Source organism: Delphinus delphis, chromosome 14, assembly GCF_949987515.2.
Source record: "Delphinus delphis chromosome 14, mDelDel1.2, whole genome shotgun sequence".
Taxonomy (NCBI): domain Eukaryota; kingdom Metazoa; phylum Chordata; class Mammalia; order Artiodactyla; family Delphinidae; genus Delphinus; species Delphinus delphis.
The window spans coordinates 51,272,190-51,290,595 of record NC_082696.1 but is presented as its reverse complement, the minus strand read 5'-3'; the positions used below and the strand labels follow the sequence as shown (position 1 = coordinate 51,290,595).

Genomic DNA, 18,406 nt, shown 5'->3' with positions numbered 1-18,406 from the left:
ATGCTATGCATTATTCTATTCACTCATTTAATTCTTAAAACCATTCTCTGAAATGTGAGAGCTGAAATCTGAGGCACAGCTAATAGGTGATATAGTCTGTTTCCAGATTCCAAGTCTATTCTGCTGCCTTTTGGATGGCTCCCCACTGTTTCTCCAGGATATAGCTCTAATTCCTTCGGCCCTTCACAACTCAACTTCAACCTTCCTTTTCTACACCGTCTCCTCATCAGTATTCTGTAATACATTAGTTTGCCGGCACTATGAGGGAAGAACTTGTTCTAGGTCCCTCTCCTTGGCTTGAAAAACACCATTTTCATGTTCACAGGGTGTGCTGCTGGTATATGCATGTTTGTGTCCAAATTTCCCCTTTTTTAAAATAAGGACACTAAATTAGGATCCATTCTAATAACCTCATTTTAACTTGATTATATCAATAAAGACCCTATCTCCAAATAAGGGCACATTGTGAGAACGAGGGGTTAGGACTTCAACATATGAATTTTGGGGGGGACACAATTCAATCCATAACATCTATATACATGAACCTGGTCTCTATTATGTAAATTCATACATTCATATAATAATTATGTACTGAGTGCCCACTACAGTGTCAGCACTCTGTGGGCCCTGCTATGTACTATGTACCAGACCACATGTTTTTGGTCAGTCTGTTCCTTACTTCCTTTGCCTAGAATGCAACCACCTTTTACCAAACCCCTTGACTACCTGCGTTCCTCCAACTGACAACCTCCTAGTTACCTTCAAAACCCACTTATAAATTCCCTATTTTGTAAAGTTCAAATGGTCTCTTTTTCTGAAATTTTCTCCTTTCCTCTCCCAACATATTTAATTGCTCCGAAGAATTCTGTTTATACTTTACTTACAGTATCTATAGCATCATATTACAGTTGTTTGTAAACTTGTATGTTCCCTGGCTTGATGCTAATAAGGTCACGGAGGGTAAATACTATACAGTATTCAGCTTGTATCTCCTGCACTAAGCATAGTGCCTGGAACACCACAGTAATTGCTTAATAAGAGTTTGTTTAATGAGTGATCAAAGCAGGGTGTTCAATTTAACAAGACCCAATAGGAAAAAATTGAAGGAGGAACATCTAGAGACACAGAGACCCAACAGACAACTATTGATAAAATCTAAACATGAAGTAGGGCTTCCCCGGTGGTGCAGTGGTTAAGAATCCGCCTGCCAACACAGGGGACATGGGTTCGAGCCCTGGCCCGGGAAGATCCCACATGCCACGGAGCAACTAAGCCTGTGTGCCACAACTACGGAAGCCTGCGCACCTAGAGCCTGTGCTCCGCAACAGGAGAAGCCACCGCAATGGGAAGCCCGCACTGCAATAAAGAGTAGCCCCCGCTCGCCGCAACTAAAGAAAGCCCGCGCGCAGCAATGAAGACCCAACGCAGCCAAAAATAAAATAAATAAATAAATAAATAAATTAATTAAAATAAATAAATAAACATGAAGTAACAAAGGCCTGTAACGGGAGAGTGGAAAGTTAACTGAAAGAAAAAGAGACCTGGAGAAACTTGTGAGTTGGTGGTTTATTAGACACAGAAGATAAAAGAGTGGGAGTAACCAAGGATTACCAAATTCACTGGGATAACTGGGTGACAGAAACAGCAAAATATTAATGAAGGTGCCACTGTTATTAACAGATAAACCCTAAAGTTTAAGTGGTTGAACAAATAGATTTTTCCTCTCACACATCAAGTCAACATGGATATTCCTGATGGACAGGTGGCTCTCCTCCAAGGGGTGCAAGTACCTTTCATCTTGAATTGGTCACTTCCAAAATCACCTGCTTAAGGTATACTGCAAATGTAAGATTTTTATGGTCAGGAAATTGTAAATTTCATTTATGCTTTTATTTTATTGGCTAGATCTCATTCATACGGCCCAGCCAACTGCAAAGGAAGGCTGGGAAACGTAGTCTAGCTGAATACTCAGGAAGAAAAGAAAATGTGCTTGGCAAACTTGTTTTAATCGCTTCTAATACAGTTAACAAGAGGTGGTAGGAAATTTCAGGGAATGAAGGTAGAGTGAAAATTTGTGGCCTGTTTATAATTGCTAGTTAGATAAGAAATATTTGAGTCAGTTCTTCCTAAACCAACTGAGAAAACTGAACCATTAGTCACAAAATTCACCTGCATTTCTTTAAATGTAATAATCATGTAACACTAGAGAAGTCTATACTTTGTTATGCTATGTATTATATATTACATGATCTATCTTTTGTACACAAAATATAAACATCCTATCATTAAGAATAAGTTATAAACATTTTCCCAGTTGTGGCTAGGGATGCTTGTAAATTCAGTAATACTTTTTTTTGCCTGATCACCTTTGTAACCAATTTTTAAAGTCAGAGTTGGTGGAATAAACCTAAAGTCCATGGTCTTGTTTGAAAAAGGTTATGGTAGATGTTTACAGTGCATTTTTATAAATGTGACTCACCTGTTTTTCAAAATGCAGTTATTAGATTTTAGCCTAAATTCTGCCTCTCTTGGCCATTATGTGATAAGTTCACAAGACACATCCACAAGATATATCCAGCAGTTATATCCTTAGGCCAAACAAAACAGGTCACCTAACTCACTTTTGTTCCCTTAGGTAATTTACTCAGGTTCCATTAACTGACATCAAAGTCAAGTTTATGAGGAAAAACACCAACCAACAATGTAAATCCCAGTGGTTAAGAGGTGAATTTAAAAGCTCCCAAATCAGTACTTCCCTCAAATGTTAAATAATTCACTGTGGCATTATAGATACAAGCCTCCAGCAAAAGTTACACTTGAACAATTAAGCTAGCAGGAGCCAAACAAATGACTTCAGGGATAGAGAAACAAATGAATGGTTTCTCGTAGTAGTATGCCAAATTACATTTTCACATTAACCAGTGTGTAGAACACCCAAGCATCAGCAATGACTTACTAGATAAAGTTTGATTACAGAAAAACAGCCTGGAACCACAAACCAGGATTATTCCCTAAATGTAACTGTGGATTCTATACACTTGGGTATGAAACCCATTTACGCCATTTGGAAAAATTTTATATTCATAATGTACCACCTACTCTTTTGCAGAGTTCTTTTACAATTGCTCATATTACAACGGCTATCTACCAAATGCATTATGTTCCTGTAAAGGATCAGAAGGCAATGCAGCTATTTCTTAGAGGCTAAATAAGAAATTGGAAACACAAGGTCACAACACAGTGCACTGTGTACATACAATAAAGGTAACAGCATCTGCATAGTAGAAAGAAATACACTTTATATTTAAATTCTAACTCCATCACTTTCTACCTAGAGGATTTTAGACAAGTCTTAATCTCAGCATTAGTTTCTTTTTCTATAAAATGGGGACTATTCATTTATGCAATAAATATTTACTGAATACCTATCATGTGTCGAATACTTCCAAGTGTTAGTTTAGGATTAGTGATAGTAAACCATAGCTGGTATTCATTAGAGGTGTGTATGGCTACCCAAATGCAAGAGCAGATGACTGACCATGGACTTCCCTGGTGGTACAGTGGTTAAGAATTCACCTGCCAATGCAGGGAACATGGGTTCGAGCCCTGGTCCGGGAAGATTCCACATGCCGCGGAGCAACTAAGCCCGTGCGCCACAACTACTGAGCCCACATCCCACAACGACTGAAGCCCAGGCACCTAGAGCCTGTGCTCCACAACAAAGACAAGTCACCACAATGAGAAGCCTGCGCACCGCAACAAAGAGCAGCCCCTGCTCACTGCAACTAGAGAAAAGCCACGTACAGCAACGAAGACCCAACTCAGCCAAGAATAAATAAATAAATTTAAAAAAAGAGCAGATGACTGACCAATAAAACGGTTAAAGTCGGAGACTGAAAAATCAATGGAGTTCCAAACAGGAAACAGATACATGGTTACAAGGTGATGTGAGGTCTAATTCCTTTCCGGGGACTAACAGGTTATTAGTATTCATTGTAGATGTTTATGTATTTTCTCTAATTATTTCAACTGAACTCAGCCAACAGCTTTTCTACAAAATTTACAGGGTAAAATTTTGAGCTCCAATTAAAACAGGTTGGGGAAGGATGTAGATAGATGTATTGAAGATTTGCCAAGTTACTGTCCGTTCATAAGTTTTCCTAGACATACTTAAGGGAAGACCTTTTTTGGTATACTAATTTAATGGCTAGTCTAATCTACAAGTGAAATACATTTTTTGAATCAGACTAGAAAAGCCGAATAAAATTAAGAAGAAAAAAAAACCAACAAAACATGAGATTTGGAAGAAAGAGAACTATAGTTAGAGCCTGAACTTTTCCTCATTTGCTAGTCATGTCACCTTGAAAAACATCTCAAGGTTTCTGAAACTCAGTTTTCTCAAGAGTAAAATAAGTATAACGACAATTCTTACCTATGGAATTGTTGTAAGGATCAAATGGGATAACTGTCATTAAAATGATCAGTAACCTACAAAGCACTAAATAAATATAAATTATCTCAGAGTGAACAGGAACTGAAAATGATCCCAAGATATTTCTTCTAGTGAAGACACTTACGTGGATCAATGGTAAAAGCTCTGCAAAATTACCCTGGCTAGAGGAGAGGCCATTTGTAACCCCAACAGTGATAATCTTTGCTTGCATGTTAATGAAGGTCACTGGACTTCACAGCAGGCAAGCTAGTCATCTTTAAATATTACAGAAGAAAAAAAACATTTATGGGTAAGACTACCAGGAATTTTTAAAAAATCTAAGATGTGGATTTGTTTTTACAGTAAATAAATAAAAGATATATTAACCGTAAGCCAAAGTTTCTAGAAATACTTCTTTTTGTGAGGAAAATTTTCCTGTCACCCGTGTTTCTGGGTGGTTTTAATTTCAGGTGCCCATGTCCACTTGCAGACTATTACTTCCATACAGGCTTTTAACACAGTGTCAAGTATACTGCTAAGATTTGATATATTATTACTAAAAAACATGCTGTCATTTAAAAAAGCAAAACTGAAAATTTAAAGTTTGTTTTATATGCAGCAAAAATGACTGATATGTACTCATAAATTAATTTTTTTAATCTAAATGTGTGATATGTAAAAGTTTCTTATTCCAGTCACTTTAATAAAAACCTCTTCACCATAAAAATAAGCAAAATAAAATAAATGATATAGCACTGAAGTAGACATCTCCTAAAATGGTAGTTGTAATTATTATATACACAACTAAGTTATCATATTGAGTAGGTTTAAAAATCATGAATCCTGGACTAAATGACATAGAGTTCTCTACAGAAATACAATGATACCATGATGGAGCAGGAGAGTAGTGTTCAATAGGAATGTTTAAATGCTCAAGGCAGAAATGAGAAATATTAGACACAAAATTTACCAGAGTTACATACAAAGAAAGCAGCTAAGCCTATTAGATTTGTTAAGAATAATAAAAATCCATGTTTTAACTTAACAAAATATTTTAATCTATCTTTGAATCAGAGAATGACAAAAAACTAAACTGATTTCTACTGACCACTGTAAGAAAACACGCTTTAGAGAGCAATGTCAAAATTTCTTCTTACCATGAATAGATACCACTGACCATGTCATAGCTCTGACATGAAGCATTCACACTGCTGGGCCCAGCTGCCTTAGAAATAAGTAGCACCACCAAGCCCCTCAACTGGAGGTTATTCTGGCTGTCGTGTACAAGGCCCCTGTCAACAAGTAAAGAAAGAAGAGGATTAACACACCCTCACAAAATCAGTCAGATCAAATTAGAGAATTGCTGCAAATACACCCATGCTTCCAAAATCAGACAATGTGACTTGTTGAAAAGAAATAGGATTGGTGGAAGAAAGAGTTAACAGGAGGAAGCAACAAGTTCAGGAAACAACTAGAGAAACCCATGGCTGGTTTTGAAAGTAACAATCTGAAAATTGTGAGGCCTAATGATTTGGCTTCCTCCTCTTTCTGGGTTTTCCCACTGTCTATACCCTACTACGCAATCTTAACCATTTGCTCTGATAATGAGAGGAACCCATAGTTTTAAACTGTTCTGTGGTAGTTGACAGCAGGTGAAATACAAATTGTATGGCTTGGATGAAGTGGTATTATGTGGCGATGATGCTGGTAAGGGCAAGTGGTAAAAAATGGTTTCTGTCTTCACAGGTAGAAAATTTATTTGAGAAGTAAAATGGAAATGAATGCCATGGGCAAATATCTTGCCATTTCTTATTTTTTATGCAAAGAATAATCATTCTAGACAATGTTAGTCTTTAACATAGAATGTAATATTTTTTTGCTATGAGGATTGAATTTTTATAATTTCTACTACAACTAAGGTCAGGAATACTTTCTAAGATTATATGTTTGTTTAAGTATTGCAAATGGTTGTCATACAAGAACTAAATGACATCATTAAAAAAAGAAAAAAGACAGAAAACTATGGGTAACATATTATAATAAATTAATATTTAGAACAATGTTCATGAGCATTAATCAAATAGGTTATACTAAAGTATACATAAATAACATAAATATAATTCTTGAATGTGGTGAAAACGGTAAAAAATTTTTTATTAATTTGTATTGGAGTATAGTTGATTTACAATGCTGTGTTTGTTTCTGCTGTACAGCAAAGTGAATCAGTTATACGTATACATATATCCACATTTTTTAGGTTCTATTGCCATATAGGTCATTACAAAGTATTGAGTAGACTTCCCTGTGCTATACAGTAGGTTCTTTTTTTTTTTTTTTTTGCAGTACGCGGGCCTCTCACTGTTGTGGCCTCTCCCGTTGCGGAGCACAGGCTCCGGATGCACAGGTTCAGCGGCCATGGCTCACGGACCCAGCCGCTCCGCGGCATGTGGGATCTTCCCGGACTGGGGCACGAACCCGTGTTCCCTGCATCGGCAGGCGGACTCTCAACCACTGCGCCACCAGGGAAGCCCAGTAGGTTCTTATTAGTTATGTATTTTATATATAGTAGCGTGTATATGTCGACCCCAATCTCCCAATTTATCCCTCCCCCATCTTTCCCCCTTGGTAACCATAAATTTGCTTTCCAAATCTGTGACTCTGTTTCTAAAAACAGTAAAATTTTGTATTTTAATACTTCACTGAATTATTAAGACTTCCTTGGGTAAATTCTGAAAACGAATTAATTTAAATTAAGTAAGTTAACATAGCCAAAATTAATGAGTCAGTCCATTACTTAAGAAAATTTTCACCCTTCATGCCTCCAAATAAATTTTTAAAAGGGATCCCTTCTTGCTCTTTCAATAGTTTCAAAATAAGACAGATCTTCAGGCTCTCTGCAAGATAACAGTTACAGCTCTTTCTCTACTTATATTTTCTCCTTAATCTAGTAAGTAACCTTCAGCAAGCTAGAGGGGTTAATGATTTTTACAAAGAAGTTCTAATATCTGTTAATTTAAGGTAATTAAGCTATATTATAGTAGAAACAAATAATCACCAGAAATGTCCAAAGCTCTGTATTATTATGTAACAATCTACTTAAATCCTACAGACCTGAACTGTTGGGAGGTTGCGAAGCACCCTATTTTAGAAGAAGAAAATGTAAAATGGGAGCGCTCTCCAAATTTTTTGCTTTGAATTACAGATTTTAACTTATGCTACTAGACCCTTATTTATGTATTACCTGAGGTAGATAATAATAATATTAAAGAGAAGCTCTGAATTGGCTCCTAATTCTAGAAAGGGAAAAGTGGAAGGTGAGGATGTGTGTGTGGCTGTGTGTTTGGGGGGTTGAGCCTGGTTAGGAATGAAGGATATGAAGGTAAGAACTCATATCCTCTAATGAAGGATATGAGGGTAAGAACTCTGACAGCTGGCCAAGTCACGTTGAAGAAATAGGCCTGGCAACAGTTCTGACAACACCTTCCTCAGATTTCTCAGAGAGGGGACCTTTCACAGAGGACACATACATCATCATCATCATCATCATCAAAATACAACAGCAGCAGCAGCAACAACAAATCCTTACATAGGACTTTATATATGCCAGGAACTATTCTAAGCATTTTACTATATATTAATTAAATTAATTCACAACAACTCTATGAGGAAGGTACCACAATTACTTTGATTTTACAGATGAGGAGAATGAGGCACACAGAGAGATCAAGCAACTTGTTCAAGGTACCAGAGACAGTAGGCGTTAGAGCCTTGATAGAGCCAGGATTTGAACCCAGGCCACCTGGCCCTAGAGTCTATATACATGCTTACCCATTATGCTATAGTGACCCTCCATCTGCTTCACCTCATGTACCAACTATTTGCTAAGTCAGTAGAATAGTGACCGTTTTAGAACCAGGTTTGAAAAATCCTTCTGCCATTTATTAGCTGTATGACTCAGAATATCACCTCTTCCGTAAAATGAGATTAACAACATCTACTTTCTGTAGTCATTGTATGGAACAGACAACATGAGTGAAGCATAAACCACTGTGGAAGCACATGGAAGGTGACAAGGTGATCAGAAAACTACATCTCTCTCATTACTTTTTTAAAAAATTAATTAATTTATTTATTTAGGCTGTGTTGGGTCTTCATTGCTGTGCGTGGGCTTTCTCTCTAGTTGTGGCGAGCGGGGGCTACTCTTTGTTGTGGTGCACGACCTTCTCACTGCAGTGGCTTCTCTTGTTGTGGAGCACGAGTTCTAGGCACGCAGGCTCAGTAGTTGTGATGCATGGGCTTAGCTGCTCCGCGGCATGTGGGATCTTCCCGGACCAGGGCTCGAACCCGCGTCCCCTGCATTGGCAGGCGGATTCTTAACCACTGCACCAGCAGGGAAGTCCCTCATTATTTTTTGCCATCTATTTTTTCTCAACTCTTATATTTTCTTTTTCTTTTACTGTTTCTCCTTCTGTCTCTCAAAGTCTTACCCACTACCAGCATATATAATTTCCTATAAATACTGTTTCCTTTTCTACCCCCAACATAACAAAAGTTAAGGAATTCTTTCGACCATGACCCAGAAACATCATGTATCACTGAAACACTGGCCACTTTCAGAATGCATTACTGAAAAGGTCAGGAAAAGAAACTATAGTAGACCAGTTACCAGAAATCAAGAGAGCAGTCAGAAAAGCACACCTTCTAACCATCAATTTTCACACAAGACAGTAGTTAACAACCCAGAGAACAGATTAACAGGTTGAGTAAATTAAATGTTTCCAAAACACCATGTCTTTAAATTCACTTCATTAACACCCTTAAAAAAAAAAAAAGTACTAAGATAATTCGATAATGTTCACAGCTCAAAAACTAGCTCACAACAAAAATAAGAAATTTTGCTCCTGAGCATAAAAAGTCCCTAGGATTCTAAACTTGCAGAGTTAATGTTTCATATGGTCCAGGTCATACTTCACCTGGAACACTATGATTTATTCTGAATGCCTCTCTTAAGGAGAAATACTGACAAGCTGGGGCATATCCAGAAGATGGTGAAATCATATACTTCCACATGCTTGGCTGACCAAAAAAAAAAAAAAAAAAAAAAAATGAATGCTAGCTTGGAGAACAGTAAAGTTGGTGTTCTCAAATTTACGCAGTCAAAAATGTAGTAAATGCTTACTACATGTCAGGTACAGAGCTAAACAGAGAGTGGAGGACATGATGGCGAGCAATGGTGAGCTGTGGTCTCCCTTCTTGTGGATAATACAGTCTGGACTTAAAATAATAATAAAATGTGGTATGAGCTACTTTAGGAGATGAACAAGGACAACTAACATAGGCACAGAGAAAGGGCAACTAACATAAGCAGGGGTGAAGGAGTGGTGAAAGGGACCCCCCTGAGACCTAAAGGATGAGACGAAGTAGTCAGGGGAGCTGAAGCAAGGAGGGGAAGTGAAAAAAGAGTGTTCTAGAGAGGAGACAATATGTGTGAAAGTTTGGAGGAGAAAGAGGAAGACACAGCTGTCTCCAGAATCAATAGGGCAGGAATACAGTGTGTGAAGGGCAGGGTTGGGAGAATTAAAGCTAGAGGAGTACATGATGACTGTATTTTCATCTGAAAGGGTACCAGAAGGATAGGCGATAGACCTGGTAAGTATTACTTTAGAGACTGACACTAATAGACAGAAAATATAGCTGGTGAATTTTGGCTCGACATGAAGAGATTAAAAAACAGAGGAGTCTCTGTTGATGCTGAGTCCCTTGAGAATAAAGATGTTTAAGAAGCTGCACAGCCTCTGATACAACACATTAGAGGGAAGCCTGGACTATTCAACATCTGGGTTTTTCTCTTACTCTGTGATTCTTTATTATCTCACTTTACTACATTTAATTATCTAATACCCTACAATATGTATAATAAGTATAAAAATTGGGAGAATTCTTTAACATCATCTAAGTGTCATAAACGAAAGCAATATTTAGTATCTTGTAATCTTTATCACTAAAATTCTACAGAATTGTTTTCCTTTCACTAATATAGATTTAAAAAAAAAAAACCCCAAAACCTTTATCATTCATTCAACTAATGCAGACCGAAAACCTTCCATACATCAGGCACAGTGCTTGGCATAGATGTCATGGTGAGCAAAACCAGGCACGGAGCTTGTGAAGCTTACAACCTAGTGGAAGAGACTGGTAATAATGAAAGAATGACAAATAAATGTAAAATTACAATAGTAATAAATGCCACAAAGGAAAAAGAGAGACGATGCTGTGAGAGCTTACAACGGGGAACTAGCCTAGCAGGGAAAGTCAGAGGCTTCCTTAGGAAATGATGACCAAGTTGACACCCAAAGGAAGATGTAAAAGAGGGGTGTGGGAAGAGAATAGGTAAGGGGAGTGTCTCCACAGCACAAGAATGAGCACATGCAAGGCTGAGTACACTGTACAAAGTGAGGCTAGAAGCAGACAGAGACCAGACCACACAGGTCAAACAGGCCATGATTGGATGTTAGCTCTTTATCCAAAGAGCAATGTGAAGCCACCACAGTAACTTAAGCATCTTGTCATGTAATCAGATATTTTAAAAAAAATAAAAAAAAAAGAAAGAAAAAAGAAAAACTTCTATCATCAGTGTGGAAAAATGACTTAGGTGTGTGTTTGGGGTGGGGGGGACAAAGTGGATATGAGGAGACTGGTTAGAAGGCTTTTGTGGTAGTCAATGAGAAATATGGGGGTAGCTTGGTGGACAAACAAGAGGTGTAGCAAATCTAAAGTAATATTTCAACTCAATTTAAATATATGTCAGATACTATGTAGTCCTGGAAAATTAGCTATTATAGATATATCACTAATTTAAAATAATATTCTGAAAAGTCTGTAAGTTGAATTTTGGGGGGACAAACTTGGCCTTCAAAATTCTGCTCCAGAGCTACAACAGATCAACAGTAAACATGAATATTCTAATAGCTTTACAATTTCATGGAAATAAGGATTGAACAGGTGAACTCTGCAACCCAGCTCTATAGCCTTCTCACATTATGGCTTCTATGGCTAACTGCAGTTCCTACTGCATCATCCTATCTTTCCACAACTATTAACTAGTTTCTCTTCCTTAACCCTATCCTATAAATATTTCAAATATTTCAAATAAATATTTCAAATGACAGTTATGGCATCTTTCCATATTCTCTCAAATTCTATTTCTTCAACACTTATATACTAAGAGGTATACAAAGAAATAAGAGGTCTAATAAAAGAGCTATAATAATGTGTTCCAAAAATGGTTAAACTGTATAATATTAATGAACAGATAACAAAGATAGTAGAGTAACAAAAAGCAACAAAGTAAGAAAGAAAACCACTTCTTGTTAGAGGTGTGCCTCACAGTAGAGACAGAATTCAGACTGCGCCTTAAAGATGGTCAAATTTCCCTGAGCGGAGAATGGAGGAAGAAGTGGGATGGAGTTATTGGAATGGAAAGAGTGGTATTTTAGGAGAAAGGAACAGGTTAGAGTAATAAGCAGGTAAAAGTATGGCGAGCAGGCTCAGGAGCTGTGGGGCTGCCCATTTGGGCAATGTGTGAAGGTGAACAAGCTCCAGAAGACAGCCTGAAGAGTGAAGGGCCTTGAAAAGTTTACAGTCAGGGCTTCATTCTGCAGGCAATCTGAAGGCATGGATGATTTGTCAGCAAGGGAGCAATGTGATTAAAGCTAAAGACTAAAAGTGTTACTCTGGGCCTAATATTGTTACTCTGGCAATAGTGTGCTGGGTGCAGGGGAAAGGAGAGGGAAGATTAGTTAGGAGTAGTTTCTTCCAACATTCCAGGTGAGAGATAATGAGGGCCTAAATTAGGGTAGTGGCAGCAGGGATGGGAAAGAAAAGCTGAATGATGGCAGTATCATGGAGGTGGATCAGCCTAGTCTGGCCAACTGACTGCATGAGAGAGACATCAGGAAGGGATCAGGAAGCAAAGGAAAGATAAGGGCTGAATTTAAGATTCAAACCTGTTTGCCGGAGGTGATGATGCTAGTATTAGCAAGGACTGGAAAGAAAAGGGAGTGTTAATGGGGAATTAATGAGTTCAGTTTTGGACATGTTAACTTTGAATGCAAGAAGGACTTCCAGATGGAGATGCCCAGCAGGCACCTGGAAATGCTGCAGGTATAGATTTGGGAAGCATCTTTGTAGAGGATGATGGCTGAAGCAGTAGGATTTGATGGATGAGATTTTGGGGGGAGAAAAAGGAGAAAAGAAGGGGAAAGGAAGAGGGAAAAAGAAGGTGTGGGAAGAGAGAAAGGGAATCTTAGACAACTCCTATATGTAGGGAACTGGGGAAGGATGAGTGACCCATGTGAAAGAACACAGTATGTCCACAAACAAATAAAAGGGGTCTCCACAGACACCCAGAAAGAAGAGTGAACATATATGCACAACAGAGGCAGAGAACTGTGTGCGGTGTATAGGAACTGGGGCCAGGTATTTGTCTCTTCCATGGGCTTTTAGAGTATTTATTGTAAAGTTCTAGTTTGGCACTTAATACACTGAATAATAAAAATGACAACAATGACACAGAAAACAATGCTTACAACATACTATAATGCCAGGCATGTGCTGTTTTACATGCATACACTCTTATTCTCACAAAAACCACGTAAAGGAACTGGTAATATCTCTTTACAAATGAGGAGAATTAGCAAGCAGGCTTAGAGAACTTAAATAATTACTAGTTACACTAGTCAACTAGTAATATAAGTGCCAAGATTTAGACATAATTTGGACTCCAAGGTCCAGGAGCCCTTGCAGCCTTGCTATTTAATTATTTGTTCTCACGTACTCCTCACGAAGTTATGAGAACCTTGAGGGCTCTCAGGCTTAGTTATCTTTGGATGCCCTGAACCAAGCAGAGTAACTGATACAGAATAGGTCTCAAAAAATGCAAAATGAGAGAATAAATAACTTCCAAGAAGTAGAGAAGCAGACACTATCGTAAACATCTTTCCCAAATAGACCTATTGCTATTCCAAACTTTCCTCATCTCTCCTATCATCCATTTGCTACATTCAACCATCCAGCTCTGAAGTCTTGAGTCCCTCCTTCCTAAATCATAGTGGATTCTTTAAAAGTGACAGCCAGGGCTTCCCTGGTGGCGCAGTGGTTGGGAGTCCGCCTGCCGAGGCAGGGAACGCGGGTTCGTGCCCCGGTCCGGGAAGATCCCACATGCCGCGGAGCGACTGGGCCCGTGAGCCATGGCCGCTGAGCCTGTGCGTCCGGAGCCTGTGCTCCGCAACGGGAGAGGCCACAGCAGTAAGAGGCCCTCACGTACCGCAAAAAAAAAAAAAAAAAAAAAAAAAGTGACAGCCACACAAGAGAAAAGCCCCGATACATTCCAAGAAAACATGCTGAGATTTATTTTAATGCAATGTTGAAAAGTTACTGTATATAAGAATCATGTCATATCAAAGTACCTATCTTAAGTTTTAAATAGAGAGAACTCAATATACTGGAGTGTTTATGTGTTTTGTGTCTTCATTTAGGAGAACTGACTGAATTCACTACTGCATCAGTACCCGTGAGAGGAGGCTACCCTCACTTTAACAGAAGGTAGGGGTAGTTCCAGATGGAGAGCTGAGGTAGGATGGCAGAATTGGAGCATGAGAGAAAACTTTTGATATTTATGCTCAAGAGTTCAGAATTCTTCATCAGTAGAGAATTGTTTAAATAAACTGTGGTACATCCCCACAATGGACTATCAAAAAAAAAAAAAGTGTTCAGAATTCTAATGTATGCCAGTGATTCAAATCACAATATTTTGGTAAATTGATAATCAAATATTAAGGAGACAATTTATCACCTACAAGGGATCATCACCCTCAAGTTAGCTCAAAGCTCCCCAGACTAAAACTGAATGGGAAAAATCAGCACTTCCCAGACCCCCACAAGGAGAACTCCCTCCAGTGCTAAAATCTAGAGGTATAGAGTTTGTTTCACAATTTGATTACCCCACTTTAACATATCTAGTTCTAATAAATCAATCCAGAAAATGTAAGCATAAAAGATGGATGTCAAATCTAACATACATGAGGTGGGCTGGTTGATAAGACTCCTAATAATGCTTGTGACTGTGACCCCTAGTCAAAACATTTTTTAATTTACATACAGATAACTGAAACAAAAGAACTGACTAGAAGATGCACAATTTTTGCCAAAGAATCACAGGAATACCCTGATCTTCTCTATTCTTTTTTTTTTTAATTAATTAATTTATTTATTTATTTTTGGCTGCATTGGGTCTTCGTTGCTGCGAGCGGGCTTTCTCTAGTTGCAGTGAGCGGGGGCCACTCTTTGTTGAGGTGCGCGGACCTCTCATTGTTGTGGCTTCTCTTGTTGCAGAGCATGGGCTCTAGGCGCGCGGGCTTCAGTAGCCGCGGCATGTGGGCTCAGCAGTTGTGGCTTGCGGGCTCTAGAGCGCAGGCTCAGAAATTGTGGCGCACGGACTTAGTTGCTCCGCGGCATGTGGGATCCTCCCGGGCCAGGGCTCGAACCTACGTCCCCTGCATTGGCAGGCAGACTCTCAACCACTGAACCACCAGGGAAGGCCTCTATTCTTTTTTTTTAATGTTGACTGTAACTGGCTAAATTGATCTTGTGACCCACTAACGAGTTGCAACTTGCAGTTTTTTGAAAAACAGTGTTTTAAGCCATGCCTAGTATGTGATATACTAAAAGAACTAGAAGTAAATGTAAAATTAATTAAATAGGAATAGAATTATCACTATTTAAAAACAGAAAATCTGTGCATACACTAGAACAAATTTAGTGTTGCAACAAAGCATTAAACAAATTTTAATGATATGGGAAAATACTTAAAATGTTAAAGAAAAGACAGAAGTATAAAACTATGTATATATAACACGATCCCAATTATGTTTCAATATATGCACACATATATACATATGAACAAGGCCAAGAAAAAACTAGGAATAAATATGACAAAACATTAACATTTTATTTTTTTTGAGTGAAGTATAGTTGATTTACAATGTTGTGTTAGTTTCTGGTATACAGCAAAGTGATATATATATAATATACACACACACACATATGTTCTTTTTCATATTCTTTTCTATTATGGTTTATTATAGGATATTAAATATAGTTCTCTGTGCTATACAGTAGGGCCTGTTGTTTATCTATTTTACATATAGTAGTTTATATCTGCTAATCCCAAACTCCTAATTTGTCCTTTCCCCCAACCCCTTTCCCATTTGGTAACCATAAGTTTGTTTTCTAAAACAGCAACATTTTAAATGAGTGTCATTATACAGGAGCCAATACACAAAGTGTCCACGTATTTTTTGTGTGTGTTTAAAATATTTTGTTTAAAAAGTAAAAAGAAACAGATAGGAAGGAAATACCCCTAAATTGTAACAAGTGTTAATCAATGGATTTTTAGATTAAGGGTGATTTACTTTCCGAATTGCATAAGAGCACAGATCGCTTTGTAAATCTGGAGAAAAAAATAACTGTATTTTTAAAATAACAGAATTTTAAGAAGGCATATGGCGTACTGCATTATAGCTGTATTTCTTATTTGAAGAAAAAATTTAACTCACCTTTAGTGAACCCCAAAGTCCTATGCTGGGTGCCTTTTGGGTTCTAATATTTCACTTTTAATTTCTCTAAGGTTTAGATATAAGGCCAAAGTTTAAATGGTATCAAATATATATATGATTAAGAATTCTGTGACAGTAATATTACTCAGTTGCAAAAGAAAAACATTAACACTCATGAAAATTGTCTTAAAGCACTATAATTTGAGGGAGACTAAAAACAGTCTGCATGTCACAGATTTTTACATAAAATTAGCAGAAGAGCTGGAGGTTAATTTCCATTGACAAAATGACCCAGATTGTATTATTCCTGCCATATCTACCCTGAGACTAAAATGCCCTAGACTTGAAACAACTTTAGGGCCTGAGGTGACCAGCCTTTAGAATCTGGGAGCTGTAGCAGCCACTGACATGGCTCGAGGGCCACCTGCACATTCCACCCGCATTAAATCCCCAAGGGACAGTAGGGCCAAGGAACTGCCTCACCAAAGCTCTCCCAAAGATGCAATTAGGTTTGATGGGCATGTGGCAGAAGACAGGCACTGGAAAGAAAGGAAGAGAGAAGAGAAAGTAGAACAGGTGTAGGGCACAGGGGTTGTTGAGCAGAGGGGAAATCAAGCCAGGAGCTTTTTAGAAATAGTTAATGAATGAACATCAGTAGTTTAATGAAATATGACTGAAATAAAAAACAAGTATAAAATGATGTTATCATCAATCAAGTTTGCAGCAAGATGTAAGCTGGCCACCTTAGAATTAAACTATCACCAGGCGAAAACAACAACAACAACAAAGATTTCCCCACTCAAATGATAACTGAAGATTTATTTTAAAATACTAATGTAGTAAAACAGGCCATTAAAAAATATTCTGGTCACACTGAAAACTCTGTTAAAACAATCCCTTACAATAAGTTTTACATATAGACCCCTTTGTTCACATTAGAAAAAGATCAATTTAGTTTCGAAGCAAAGAGGTAGAAAAACCGAGTGCTGGAATACAGGCATCATTACACTATACAGACACACGAGACTCATACCACCACTCAAGCAGTGACACTGGCTAAGAGCTGATGTGCTGTGAATCACACCTCCCACTACCACAGTCTGTCTGTGTAGGGAATAAATCAACCAAATGTGAATAAGTGTTCCCTTAGTGCTCAGTGCTTTTCTCAACTTGCAGCCCTGATTTCAAAAGACTCTGCCATTCAAATGCAAGAGAACTGCTCTCAGATTAATCTTCTATTATTATTATTTTTTTTTGGTTTTACTTGGGTATAAGCACATTTTTATCAAAAAGAATATCTCAATGTAAGTACTAAATATTTATTTAGTACTTGGTGGGTCAGTCCTACTAGCTAATGAAGATGGTTCAACTGTGCCAAATTTAGAATATTTGCATTAGGACAAGTCGAAAAAGATAGGTCATTCAATTGGCTTTACACAAGATATTATTAAGACGCTAAAGCCAAATGTAGAAGATACAACAGGAGATGGGAGAAGCCAGTAAAAATAAGCAAGTTAGAAAAAAAATTATAAAACACTTTATAGAGAAACAGGTAATACCCCAAAGGCAAATTGAGCTGGGAGTGGGGGAATAGCAACACATCATGGGTTTTAGTTGGAGAAATGAGTTTTTTTAAAATGAATGGAAAGAAAATCAAAACCTAAAAATATTATTGCAACATGATGGTTCAGAAATCAAGTGCAAAATTTTTAGGAAAATCTCATTTATTTTTCCAAAATCAACACTGAAATCAAGGTACAGCAGACCAAAACATGGGAGAATTTGAAGTGATGGCTGCAGGACATAGACTGCTTGCTTTCATCTTCCACAGATATAACGTCCACCACAGAAAAGATCCCATGTTTGGCTGCCTAAGTTAAAATCTGTTAGCTCTCAAAATCACAAAAATTGCCACCCAAATAACAATAAGACCATATAGATATTTAAAATAGCTACCAACAGAGGTAAAGGAAAATGATTACCATGATAGTGGCATGTCTCAAATTATGTGTGTCAACAGGAAAACATGATTTGATTTTTTAAAGTTTCATTTACATGGTATTAATTAATAGATAGCACCTACTGAATGAAGAGAGAGACACTTGGAATAAATTACATATATGTTACTCTAGCCCATTTAATCCTCAGAGAACATAACACTTGCTCTACTCTAGCAGGTCAAAAGGGTCTGGGAAGAAATCCCTTATTTACCAGACTGCCAGCAAGCTACCTAGAGGCAGACTGTCTCATCCACCCTGGTACATCCTCAAGCCTTTATGGTGCCAGCTCATCTAACCTGACAACTATCCTGGGAGGTGGTAGTTTTCCTCATTTTATGGATGAAGATATTGAGGCTCAC

General features: G+C 37.8%; 1 protein-coding gene across 3 annotated transcripts in view; it reads right to left on the bottom strand.

Moving 5' to 3' along the window:
• Positions 1-18,406, bottom strand: part of PDSS2 (decaprenyl diphosphate synthase subunit 2) — a 254,894-nt gene that overhangs the window by 146,191 nt on the left and 90,297 nt on the right. For 2 of the 3 annotated variants that reach the window (XM_060030146.1, XM_060030147.1), the window contains exon 2: positions 5,590-5,724. The exons of the other annotated variant lie outside the window; for it this stretch is intronic. In XM_060030146.1, coding sequence (XP_059886129.1) covers positions 5,590-5,724 — 135 coding nt within the window. The remainder of the gene's footprint in view (positions 1-5,589; positions 5,725-18,406) is intronic. 3 annotated transcript variants of the gene reach the window in all.